The sequence below is a fragment of the Mirounga angustirostris genome, unplaced genomic scaffold (assembly GCF_029215605.1).
Source record: "Mirounga angustirostris isolate CCGP_5_RB_7025 unplaced genomic scaffold, mMirAng1.0.hap1 SCAF_7, whole genome shotgun sequence".
Lineage (NCBI taxonomy): Eukaryota > Metazoa > Chordata > Mammalia > Carnivora > Phocidae > Mirounga > Mirounga angustirostris.
Window position 1 is genome coordinate 41,066,581 of NW_026991715.1, and position 12,977 is coordinate 41,079,557.

A 12,977-nucleotide genomic window follows, 5' to 3' on the forward strand; every position below is an offset into this window, starting at 1 on the left:
CTATAGAAGAACTAGGCAAGGAATAATCCACCTCAGGTGATTGTGGTTTAGACGAAGCATTCGATTTTTGAGTCCACCCTGGATTAAAAACCTAACTCTGCTACCTTATTTGCCGGTGCTATTAGTCAGATTACTTAACTTTTCTACATCGACTCACAAGATAAGGATAACCTTACAGGGTTATTGTGGCTCACATATAAAGCCAAGTCAGCTACACAGAGTCCTCGTACAATAGATGCTCTATTAAATCCCAAGGCAACCTAAAGAAATTATTTCAGTCACGAAAGCTAACAGATAACATGTTTCTGGACTGAAAGTTTTCCAAGTATTCCTTCTGAAGCTAGTTTAATTCTCTGTGGGATTATTGTCCTCAGGATCAACTGGGTCCTGTCAGTTAATAACTGTAATCACATTTTCCTGAGACAGTAGTCAGTATGTGAGGAAGGGAATGGAGAAGGAAAAAGCATCATGATGGAAACCTTGTCCAACATTTCAGAATTGCTGTATTTTGCAAAATCTGGTCTATTCTGAGTTTGTGTCAGTCCCCTGACCCCAGTGTAATCAAACATGCCTTTGAGGAAAAAGCATACAGGAACAACAGGAAGTATTTAGATGCATTTTATTCAACAGTCAGGTCCGCTAGGCATTGTGGGGACCACAGGAGATTTTAGAACCTTGGTTCTCAGCAAGGTCCAGATTTTTGAATGAGGATAGGGATCTGGCGCTTCCTGTAGAAGAGAATGAAAAAAAAATCAGCTTGAACTTTGCTGACAAAAAAGTGACTATGGGAGAAAAACAATGAAAAAACATCAGCTTTATTTAAAATAGAAAGGTTTCAAATTTTTATTCCCATTTCCCTGCCTTTCATTCATGTATTCATTCACTTATTCATTAATCCATCAAATACTGACAGACACTCTTTCTTATATACACTAGGGATACAACAGAAAGGAAAAATGTCCTTACAGAGTTTACAGATCTACTGTGGCATTACAGTAAACCTCTGAAATCAATCTCTAATTCATTGTTGCTTCTTTTTCTCCTAATATCATTGTTCTAGCCACAAGGCATCCAGCTTAGCTGGTGCCTGGGCTACTACAGGATGTTCTAATTGATCTTTTGCCTTAGAACTCTGGGGTTTAATACCTGTGAGATCTCACAGAAGGAAATCATATCTATATCCTATCTGATACCTGCCAGGTCTGAGCATCCTCCCCTCCAGATAAAAACCTCTCTGCTCCCCAGGACACTACCTTTCCCAAACCAGTTTTCTTTTCTGTCAGTTAAATATTCCTAAATCCTGTAATTGTGCCTCATGAGGTTGTTTTCAGAGCTCTCTCTCTCTCTCTCTCTCTTTTTTAACCATCCTTTCTTTGAATATACTACTGGTTTATAAAAATTCTTCTATTTCTCTGTTACTTGAGGACACCTGACTTCCATATATCTATGCATGTATTTACCTGGACCTTGATGATTCTTCATTTTAAGAGTTTTTATTGTTTTCTTGTTCCATAAATATTATCCATGCATAATACTTGTCTGAGTTGTTTAGCATACATAGCACAAACATCTAAACACAGTACACAGGTTGACTTACCTTCTTTAGCTGTGTTGTCCAATATAGAAGACACCATCCCTATTTAGCTATTTAAATTCACATCAGTTAAAGTTATGTAATATTAAAAATTCAGTTTCTCAGTTGTACGAGCCACATTTTAAGTGCTGGTGGCAAGGCTAGTGGCTTCCATACTAGACAACACAGTTACAGAACATTTCCGTCTTTGCAGAAAGTTCTACTAGAGAGTGCTGGTCTATAGAACAGAATTTGCCAGTACAAATTCCCTGAGAAGACAGAGAAAAAAGTCCTTACCGATTATATCTGACAAGCACGTAATGATCAAGGAGATGCAAGCCTTTATCTACCCATCTCAAAACCCAACAACTAGGGTCAGAGCCTGGTTCTAGTTAACTCAACAAAGTATTTTTGGGGGGCTTTTAACGGGCAGTAGAGAGAAAGGCAGTATGGTACATTGTAAGTATTTTACACTAGGAAAAGCCACATTTTCTCTCTAGACCTGTTTTCTTTTTTTTTTTAAATCAATTAATTTATTTGAGAGAGAGTGAGAAGAGGCAGAGGGAGAGGATCTTCAAGCAGACCGACTTGGGCTCAGTCCCATGACTCATGAGATCATGACCTGAGCCAAAACCAAGAGCTGGACACTCAACTCACTGAGGCACCCAAGCACCCCTAGACCTGTTTTCTTATCTGAGAAATACAGGAAGAGAAGTTACAATTTCTGGCATTCAAATGTTCTTCCCATATTTAAATATTTTTGAGAAAAAAGAATGAGTAAGCAGGACAGGTAGGTTTTAAAGGCTAAGGGAGTGGGGTGTCTCAGCTGTATGCTCATATTTTTACAATATTTCATTCTAAACATTGGGCATTTTGGTCTTGGCACTTGGGAGTTTGCTAAATCTCAAGGCTATTATGTTGCTTTCTCCTCCCCTTGGATGGAAATATGATGTTTGACCTTTATGTCAACAGCCTAGGTCATGAGAAAATTAACAAGTGTTTTCCAGTCCTTTTACAAATCTTTAGTGTGGAAATAAATTCACCACAAAGCAGAACACCTAGTATTTTGGTTCTAAAACTTAAGGATATTAGATCTCTCTCCCTGGGGCCCTATTTCAACAGTCCTTGCTAACACTGAGGATTTTCTGAAGTGATTTAAAGCAGACCAAGAAGAGAGGTCATGTTATTGGGAATTTATACTACGGAATAATGGAAATGCGTGCAGTCATTTGAGTCTAAGTCAAAGTCGTTAATGCTAAATCAGTTCTAAGAATAACAGTTTTCTGGGCTACTTGTGGAATCTCTTTTATTTGTTTTGCTCATTCTACACCTTTATTTAACCTGGAATGCCTTTGCAGTGTTGCCAAAATTCAGAGCCCTGTTTAAATGACATCCTTTTCATGAATCCTTTCTTGACCCTTTTGGTACTAAGGAATCTGTGTCTCTCCTTCACTCCTGTGGTACTTTCCTCACACCTCATTTGATGGCACTTGTCCCAAGTTACCAGAAGCTTTCTTATTTGCACTTAAGACCTATTTTCTTTCACTCATAGGCACAAGGAAAGCAGAGGAAACCGGCACAATGCTGGGCACATGTTAGGTGTTCAGGAGCTGAGTAAAATAGAAAATTAGTGGCAGATCTGCTTCTCTCAGGGCCTGAGTTTGATTCCCAGCACCTACCTACGATCACTTCAGAAAATGAGATTCACTGAGGCTGGCTCTTATCTCCATAAAAGAATGTTACAAAAGTATGTTTTTGGTCACCTGATCCATATAATTCATATTTGCATTTTTGAGGGCTTTCATAAACACAATCATTACCATCACCAAGTATGATTTTTTTTCAAGATTTTATTTTTAAGTAGTCTCTACAGCCGACATGGGGCTCAAACTCACAACCGCAAGATCAGGAGTCACATGTTCTAGCAACTGAGCCAGCCAGACGCCCCTGTGATCTTTTAAACTTAGGTATTTTGGGTGTATTAGCTTTTTAAAAATCTAGACTATCTGTTGATTTGCTGTAAAGCATGGGTTTTTGTTATACAAGTGGTTTTTGAAAAATTAATTCAGAGAACCATTCAAACACTTTCCTCTATTCCACTATCCTTTCCTTAACACATTTATCTTGTACCATGTTATTAATACCTTCCTCCCTTTTGTTCAGATTTTTCTTCTTATTGGAGTGCCTCTCTCTCCTTTATGGCCTAAACAAAGCCTCCAAACTTTTCCAAATTGTAGCAGCATAATTAGTTGTTTTTAATATTGTGCTCTCAGAGTACTTTGCTCTTATTTCCACTGACTACACTGTATTAGCATTGAGTGTAACCAAACTGAGACTTGAAACATGTTGGACTTCCTTCTGTATCTCACAAATACTTAGTCTGGTACCTGACTTTAAAGCATAGTTGAAAGAGCAAGGATTTGGACCCACGTCTGTCACTTACTGCTGGTTGATCTTGAGCAAGTTACTTAAGCTCAGTCTCAATTTCTTCATGTGCATAATGGGTTTAGTATTCTCTGCCCCATAGATTTGTGAGTATTCAGTGCCTTGCCCAATGCCTGACACAATAAGTATTGTTTTGTATAACAACACACACACACACACACATAAACACATGCACATCTCTGTAGCTTATCATACCAGATATGTAATGAGAAAAAGGGATTGGGAATTATTTTTGGAAAGTCGAGATGTTTTGTTTCTCTCATGGTAAGATTGATGTTATTGGTATATTGATTGGAACTTAGAGGGATAAGATATATGAAAATTTGAAGACAACTAGCTTAAAAATATGTTTTAAAAGACATTCAAGTTTGTACTCACTTATTTTGAACACATAACACACATTCATTAGAATAAGTTTCTCCATCAGTCCCACAGACAGGATTATAGATCTTGGTACATGCAGTCGTTTCAGTGTTACATTTAGCCTAAAAATGGAATTAAACAGAATTATTTTCCATCGTTTAGCATTCTTTGAGTTTATAGCAAAATCTCTAAAAGGGTTTTCACTTCCTTAAGTTGGTTAGCTTAAAGATGGAAGCCCGGCGGTGATGGGGGGAGTGATACTGAGTGTCTGAGAGGAAGAATCCAAGGTTTCGAATCAGAATGCCTGATTGCATGTAATACCTCTGCTGTTTACAAGCTATAATATGCTGGCAAATCTCCTGGTGGCTCCGAGCCTCAGTCACTTCATCTGCACGATGGGAAGGATATTATCGCTTCCACACCTATCTCATGGTGGCGTTGTGAGGTTTAAATAAGGTGAGTAAGATCATGTTCCAGTTTGCAATGATGGCAGGTGCTGGTTCCTGTCAGGTCAGCCACACTGTGGGCATGTCTTCCTTGCCCACTGTGATCCAGTCACACTGCCCTTCTCTTAGTCATGTGACGACTTCAGGTGCTTTCTGCCCTGGGAGCCCTTGCACAGTCTGTTTCCTGGACATCAGTAAGAATGCTGTAGTTATTGGGATGTAGTTATGGGATGACTGTCATAGGCATGTGCTTTCATGTATTACTCTATTTAAATCTTACAACTATCCTATGACTTTTTTATTATACTCTTCTTCCAGTGAAGACAGTGAAGCACAAAGAGATTAAATCACCCAAGGCTACGCAGCTGGTAATTCCAGATCCAGGATTCAAACCCAGTTGGTCTAGGTCCTGAGCTTTGGCTCTTCACCACTTCAGTCTACTACTTTTACCCACCAGTTATATTTTGCTAACATTCTCTTATCCTTCATGGCTCAAAATATATCTCACTTAGGGGCACATTCTGTGATCTAACCAGGCTAGGTTCCAGATGGTACCTGAATTTCTTTAAACCCTTATCATTAGTGTAATAATTTATTTACTCATGCCCTTTTGGTTTGCCGTCTATCTCCTCACTATATATAAATGAAAAGGGACACTTCTCTTCCCTGGTCTTCAAATTTACCGCAGTTAATAAATTTATAAACCCAGAACAAAAAAAGAAAAGTTAGGTATAGAATATTTTTCTAGAGGAAGAACCTAGTTTATTATTTTCTTTTGCTCATTATAAATTAGAGCTTCACCTTGGGGATTGGGAGAACTTTATGCCAACATGGTCAAACTGGCTGTAAGGAGGAAGGCTGCTTGGGGGGAAGTTAAGAAGAATGCCCCCCCTCGAATCCTTGCCGTACCAGATAACCTCAGAACATTCAGAATGCCTTCACAGCAAGCATTATATGACGACATGGAAACTGCCTGTGTGTCGGTGCATTTGTCCTTCAGCATAAGACCCTGTGGGGCACTGCTGTCACGATCCACACTTAGCAGGTGAAGCCTCACTAGTACCACACACCCGTCCTGACTTCAGGGGAACTGAAATGTCACAGCTTGGCCGTGAGTTGAGTGGAGTAAATAGTTCTAGCCTGAGAGATAAAAAAGCACAAAGTTGTCTTTACCTCTCTTCCCACCAAGCCAGCTCTAGTGGTACCTAGAAAACATAAATGAGACATATGAGGTCAGGTACTGAGTGGGAGAAGCCGGGTCTGCTCTTATTTGCAATCTTCCACTTCCATTGAAGACTTCTCTGCTGGCCTCTTCTGCTCCCCACCTTTCTTCTTCTTCTCCTTCTCCTTCTCCTTCCCCTTCCCCTTCTTCTTCTTCTTCTTCTTCTTCTTCTTTCTTCTTCTTCTTCTTCTTCTTCTTCTTCTTCTTCTTCTTCTTCTTCTTCTTCTTCTTCTTCTGATTTATTTATTTATTTGAGAGAGAAGGAGAGAGCGCATGAACGCATGAACAGGGGGAAGGACAAAGGGAGATGGAGAGAATCCTCAAGTACACTCCCTGCTGAGCACTGAGCCTGATGCAGGGCAAGATTATGACCTGAGCCAAAATCAAGAGTCGGATGCTCAACCGACTGAGCCACCCAGGTGCCCCACCCAACCCCTTCTTATTTCTGCCTTCTCTCAAGGACATCCGACTGGTGCCCCATCACTTCCTGCCTACTGAAGCTTTAATAAAATGAAGCAGAAGTTTGATTATGACCAAAGTATCTCAATTGGGCATTTCATGATAGTTGACCTATGTCTTTTGAAAATAGAAGTGATTTACTTACTGCTTGAAATGTGTCAGGCGCAGAGCAAATATCTTCTGAATCTTCACTGCCTTCTCACAACTGGTTACTAGACCTTTGATCTTATAATTAGTGATGTAAGAAGTGTCAGTGTATAAACAAAGATGTGGAGAGTTTATATGAAAATTTGTGAAACAGTTACCACTAGCACCAGCCAGATCTTGTGACACAAAACTAACTTGCAATTACATGTAAGTCTTCTTTAGTAAGTAATGTTAAAAATAGAACTCTTTTGACATCTCACCATCAGTCCCCAAAGAGCTCTTTCCCTCTATTACATTACACTGTTTATTAGTCCAATTCACATTTCTTGAATTTACAGATAGGTACTTAAAATTGCCATGCTGCATTCCCTAGAAAATAACAGGTTTGTTGACGTTATGTAGGGGTTGGTGATCTTGAATGAGCTTATTGAAGGGAAGAGGAAGTAGCTTGATAGTATCCAAAGGAAGAAATTTTGGTGAGATTTGATTTTGATATTGACAATTTCTGAGGTGATCTAGGTAAGGAGGTAGCTCCTCCTAGCTAAATTTTATGAGAAGCAGCAAGGCATCTCTGGGTTTGAAGAAGCCCCCTGGAATAGGTCCCTGACCTTATTTCATTTCACTGGGACCAAAAGATCTGTCCAAGACTAGACTCTAAGTCTAGAATGTAATGAGCTCAGTAATGCAACACGTCAAAAAGGTTTTACTCAATCAGAAAAATATGCAAAGGCACCTACCAGATAAGCTCAACAGGGCCAAGGCACTAAGAAGAAAGATGCTCGTTACCTTCATGGCTGAAAGTTCGGTATGCAGACCTCAGTGGAAAACTGCACTGAACTTACCACTTCTCTTCAGAACCCCGGGACTGGAAGGGTTATATAGTTAGGTTAGCCGTCCAGGCGCCACCTCCTGCCCTGTCACAGATCTTTGGTTATTGATTGACTCCGTAACATAGCCTGGCCCCAAGTTTTGGGAATGTCACTTGCGTAAGAAAGATGAAAGAAACAGCACAGGCCTGCCATATGCAAGGCCAAGACTCTGTCAGAAAAGTTCTGGTGGTCGGTTAGTTGGTTCTCCCCCTAACTTCCTCTGTGACTATGGGGGGCCCCAGTGGCCTCATCCATAAGGTGAACTCAAAGGTCCCCTGTACTCTAGCTCTGGATATATAAATGGGTATGGATATCCAAAAATTGCTCTCTATTCTTTCTTCTTTTCCTCCAGCTTTTCCCTTTTTTTATTCTTCCTCTTTTCTTTTGTTCTGTCACTCATCCACAAAGCCCAAGGTAGCTGACAGAGAGACAGGTTAGAGTTAGAGAGGGGTCAGGTCCCTAAGGTGTGTATGTGTGCTCTAGGGCCAGACTGTGCTCACCAGACACTCACTAGCTCTGTGTTCTTGTACAGGTAGTTCATTCATGCTGTGCCTCCCTTTATTCATCTGGGATCTGAAATGATAAAAGCATTTAACTCAGAGTGTTTATCTTTCATTCAAGCATAAGTATTGTTCTACCACGTGTTATTGGGAGACAGTTCTCGATTCTGTTTTGTGTTTCTGCCTGTCTTCTGAGGAGAGGCACTGACTGCCTGCCTGTGCCTCAGTTGCTCTTTTCAAAAGTTTGTACAACAAATGGACTTGGAAAGCGGAATAGTGTTTCTCTCTGGAGCAAAGGGGAGGTTTGTTTCCTGTTCATTATAATAAAGATAATATCTCTCACCTGTGCAAAGATTAGGTGGGTGTGGTGCCCCTTAAAAAAGATTAGGGATTTTTAAAAAGCATGGCATCCTTCTTATGGAGCACAATGCACTTTCTCTGTAGGTACCACTTGGTCCTCATCATGTCACCCTGTAAAAACTGCGGCTTGGGAAACTGGATGACACTGGCACTCTGGTTATTGCTATTGAATAATTAAGTCCCTTGTCTCTGACTCAGCAGCCTGTGTCTTCTGCCAGCATCCCTTTAACTGTGGCAGGCTAACTTGTTAGCTTCCAGAAGGGTAAAATCTCAGATCCTCCCTGGTCTTGAACTGTGCTCATGTCTGTGGATACATCAGTGAGTAAAAATGACAGTCCCTGCCCTCAAGGAGCCTCCATTGCATTTTAGCTGGGGGAGACAGGCAGTAAGAAAGTCATCTGATAATTATAAAGCATATCAGATTATGATAAATATTATGGAGAAAAAGGATAAAAAGGATAATAAGGGTGCTGGAGGATCGGGAGATAGTTGTTATAGATTGGTCATTAAGTGACGTCTGAACAGAAACGTGAAGGAAGTGAAGAACTGAACCATGCAGATATCCAAGAACAGGCACTCCAGACAGAGAGAACAGTCAGGGCCCAGGCTCTTAGGCAAAAATTTGCCTGACCCGTTCGACAAACATCCAGGGTGATGGATAATCTGGCTGGAGCACGGTGCTGGAAGGACACCTAGGCAGTGCGGTAAAGGAAGCAGGGAGGCCTGGACAGTGAAGGGCTGGGTAGGCTGGAGTAAGGACTTTGGTTTGGAACCTGAGGGAAAGCCCTTAGAGCTGTGGTGCAGGAATGACAGGATATGGTGGTCATCCTAAAAGGTTATTTTACCTGCTTAAGACTTAAACTTGAAGACAAGGGCAGCAGCAGGAAAACCAGCTGCTGGGCTCCTGTACTAGTCCAACCAAGAACTGATGGTGGAAGAGGAAGGAAGAGGTTGACTCTATAGTTCAGGTGAACTTCATACATGTAAAGCGTTTGCAACAGTTTCTGGCACATGGTAAACACTTAGAAACATTGCCCATCACTATAATTTCATTGTCGTTATTTTTTCAGGATTTATAATGCCGTTCCATCTAACCGGAATGTTCTTCTTTACCCGTATGCATCGATGAATTCTTCCTCTGTCTTTACGGTTCACTTCAAATGTTGTTTCTTATTGGAAAACTTCTGCTCTTTCTGGGCTGCCATGGTGGTTGAATGCAACACATAACACACTGTTGAAACTGTGTATGATGGTTCCCCCATCTTCCATTTATGTCAACCTTCACCATCCTAGCTTCCTCCTGCCTCTCTACTGCCACTGAACTTCCTCTTGTTTTGGTCACTAATTCAAATCAATTCCATGGACAATTTTTCGGAACCCATGGTCTCTAATTCTTCACACTTGATCACACTCAATATCATTTCTTTTCTTTTTTTCTTTTTTTAGATTTTTTTACTTATTTGTGAGAGAGAGAGAGAGAGAGAGAGAGAGAGGGAGGGAGAGAGAAGGAGGTTGTGAGGGGGGGAGAGGGAGAGGGACAAACAGACTCCCCGCTGAGTGCAGAGCCCAATGTGGGGCTTGATCCAGGCTGCCGAGATCATGACCTGAGTGGAAATCAAGGGTCAGATGCTTAACCTACTGCTCCACCCAGGCGCCCCAAGATATAATTTCTTTTCTTGTGTTTCATGACTGCACAGTCCTCTGCATTTCTTCATTCCTTCTCCATTCTCATATCATCTTTGTCCTTCTTATTGACTCCTCTTCTTCTAATGAGTGAAGACTTGGGAGTTTCTCAAGTATTGGTCCTATGCCCTATTTATGTCTCACTTTTCATTTTCCTTAGGTAAACTCATTGATTCACATCATTTAAATTATATCTTTATAAAATCCCCAGATATGTATCTCTTTCCTAGACCTGCCTTTGGATCTTCAGACCAGATATTAAGAGCCTTCTTGAGGCTCTTTTGGACATCCTATGGGCACTTCAAATGTGACATGTCCCATAATACTACTTTGATCATTCACCACAAATACTTTTCTCTTCAGGCTCCCCTTTGCTTCTCTGCCTTCCAACAAGTTGGTTAAGCCAAAACCTAAGCGTTCCCCTTACTGCCTCTTTTTGCCCTTACCTTGTACCACCTCCAAGCTTAATTTGTTACCATGTTCTCTTCTTGAATCTGTATCCAAAATAACCTCAATGCTGAATGTTTCTCATAATTTTATACCAACATAGCAAAGATAATGGCATCATTGTCTGTGTCCCTCCCCGAGGGTAAATCTGGCCTTGAGAGGTGTTGATTAACTTTTGAAGTCCCCTTTGGCTTTCTGAAATTTCCTTCAAGACAGTATCTACTGTTATTTCTTCCTCAAAGCTACTCTCCACAGGAAAAAAAAAAAAATAGATTTTAGGTTTTAACCTTCAAGACTCGGGCTAAATATAATTTTCTCATGGAGCTGCTTTTCCAATTAGTTCCTTACTCTGTTCTGCATGTACGCTAGGGCTTGTTGTTATATTATTTCCTGATACCCTGCATCACTTAAATTTTTTCTGTGGCTGTTTATATGATTATTATGTAATATCCCTTTCCCTTTAGGGAGCAAATATGGTTGTTTTGTAACTGCAGTACCTCACCAAGTGCCTGGTTAAATAGAAAGTTCTGAATAAATATTTGCTGAAAACATGAATAAAGTAATACATGTGTATGCTTCTTTTCTTGAAGACCCAGATCTATGCCTTGTTCATTTCTGTGTCTCTTGCCTGCCACAGATAGTCACTTACTGGCTCACTCAGTCTTTTATTTATTCAGCCGTCATTATAATTCAGATGCCCATTGAGTTCCTCATATTTAAAAGCCCTGGCCTGACTGCTAGGGAAATAGATTTTGATTTCTGTGTTTATGGAGTTTAGGCTAAGCATTGATAGATACAGGTTGGGTGAGTAAGTTTTTTTTCTTTTCATAATTTATTTATTTTAATTTTTTATTTATTTATTTGACAGAGAGAGAGAGAGAGACAGCAAGAGAGGGAACACAAGCAGAGGGAGTGGGAGAGGGAGAAGTAGGCTTCCCGCCGAGCAGGGAGCCCGATGCGGGGCTCGATCCCAGGACCCTGGGACCATGACCCGAGCCGAAGGCAGATGCCCAACGACTGAGCCACCCAGGCGTCCCTCTTTTCATAATTTAAATAGCAGTTTGGTTGACAATAAGAAGGTTCTAAGAGCCACTGTAATGGGAGTTAATATTTGAGAGAAGGTATTTTTCTTTGGTTTCATAAGCAGTCTGAGGAGAAGGGAATTGGCTGGGATCTCATTGCAGGAATTCTTTAGGTAATGATACCAGCAGTAATAACATTCAGATTTAGACCTGTCTCATGCCAAACACTGGGCTCTTTGCACCGAACCTTGATTTTTAAACATTTTGACTGTGTATCCAAAGCAAGAAATAAATTTTGTGTTACAGCCTACATATGCGTAGACAAATTAAATTGTTAAGAAACAAAATATAGCCTTATTATATGGGATGACTCTTCGTGCCTTTTATTCTATTCTAGCTCATAATTCACCAGTTCTGACTTGCATTTTGAAAAACACTTAAGTACAGTAATACCCTGTGCCCTCATACAATCTTGTTTTCTTAATTGCTATAGAAATAGGATAAAATTCTAGTTAGAGACTAGTCCTAAAACTGTGGTGGGAAGTGGCTCTTTGGAGGCGGCAAGTTGAAGAGCACATGAAGGCACACCGGGTAGCAATTACGGGTCTGCCCTTGCAACTGCGATGTGACTCTGGGTAAATCCTCAGCTACCAAAGTGTGTGTCATGATATATTCATTTGGTGTGAAAAATAAACATAGAAAAGCAAATAAATACTGTGCAAAAATACTATCCTCCATTTCCCCTGGAATGATCATTACTAGCGGGTAATAACATGAGCCTTCCACTGATTGGAAATAAATGGGTAATATATTAAGGCTTTATATGATCACTATCTTGATAGAATAAATATTGTTTGCCTTAAGGGATGAGATGGGATAGGCATTGGCTGGAACAACTCTGCTACCCTGCTAGGCTGTTAGTCATATTTAGTGTGTCTACATGGCCTAGCCTTGTGTAAATCTGTCTGTCTTCTTTTCTTCTGTGTGTACATATTTATGTGTGCATGTCTTCAGGAACTCAGCAAACATTCTATGACCTACTCACCTCTGTTTCAAGGACTAATTATTCACCTGAATAAAGAATGATGACAAAACTTAAGAGGACTGTTCTAATGGTTGCTGATAATACTTGCTGGAATGGGGATGTTGCTTGAGCACCTGTTGATTTTCACATCCTGTGCCCAAGGTTTGACTGGTAAGAAAAATGACAGGAACTAGTGACATGGAGCCTAATACATTTAGCCTATATGTGAAGACCTCTGACTTAGCTGTATCTTAACTCTTCCATCTTATTTTTCATTATTCGTGGAACGTCATGACTTATTTTTTTTTGGAGAGATAGAGAGCACGTGGGCAGGGTGGGGGGAGGGAGAGAGTGAATATTAAGCATGCTCCAAGCCCCCAGCACAGAGCCCAACGTCTGGCTCCCTCTCAAGATGCT

At 40.6% G+C, this 12,977-nt stretch overlaps 1 protein-coding gene and 1 long non-coding RNA gene across 2 annotated transcripts in view; both read right to left on the reverse strand.

Annotated features, from left to right (window-relative positions):
* Nucleotides 1–611: 611 nt before the first annotated feature.
* Nucleotides 612–7,697, reverse strand: SPINK1 (serine peptidase inhibitor Kazal type 1). Its single transcript, XM_045886698.3, has 4 exons — nucleotides 7,393–7,697; nucleotides 6,001–6,032; nucleotides 4,397–4,503; nucleotides 612–728 (listed from the first exon to the last, which is right to left on the reverse strand). The coding sequence occupies exons 1-4, from the start codon at nucleotides 7,445–7,447 to the stop codon at nucleotides 683–685; spliced, it is 240 nt and encodes a 79-aa protein (XP_045742654.1). The 5' UTR covers nucleotides 7,448–7,697; the 3' UTR covers nucleotides 612–682.
* A 142-nt stretch (nucleotides 7,698–7,839) lies between these two features.
* LOC135365249 (uncharacterized) overlaps nucleotides 7,840–12,977 on the reverse strand; it is a 28,966-nt gene continuing 23,828 nt past the window's right edge. The window contains exon 3 of the long non-coding RNA XR_010412884.1: nucleotides 7,840–8,097. This is a non-coding gene — a long non-coding RNA (uncharacterized LOC135365249). The remainder of the gene's footprint in view (nucleotides 8,098–12,977) is intronic.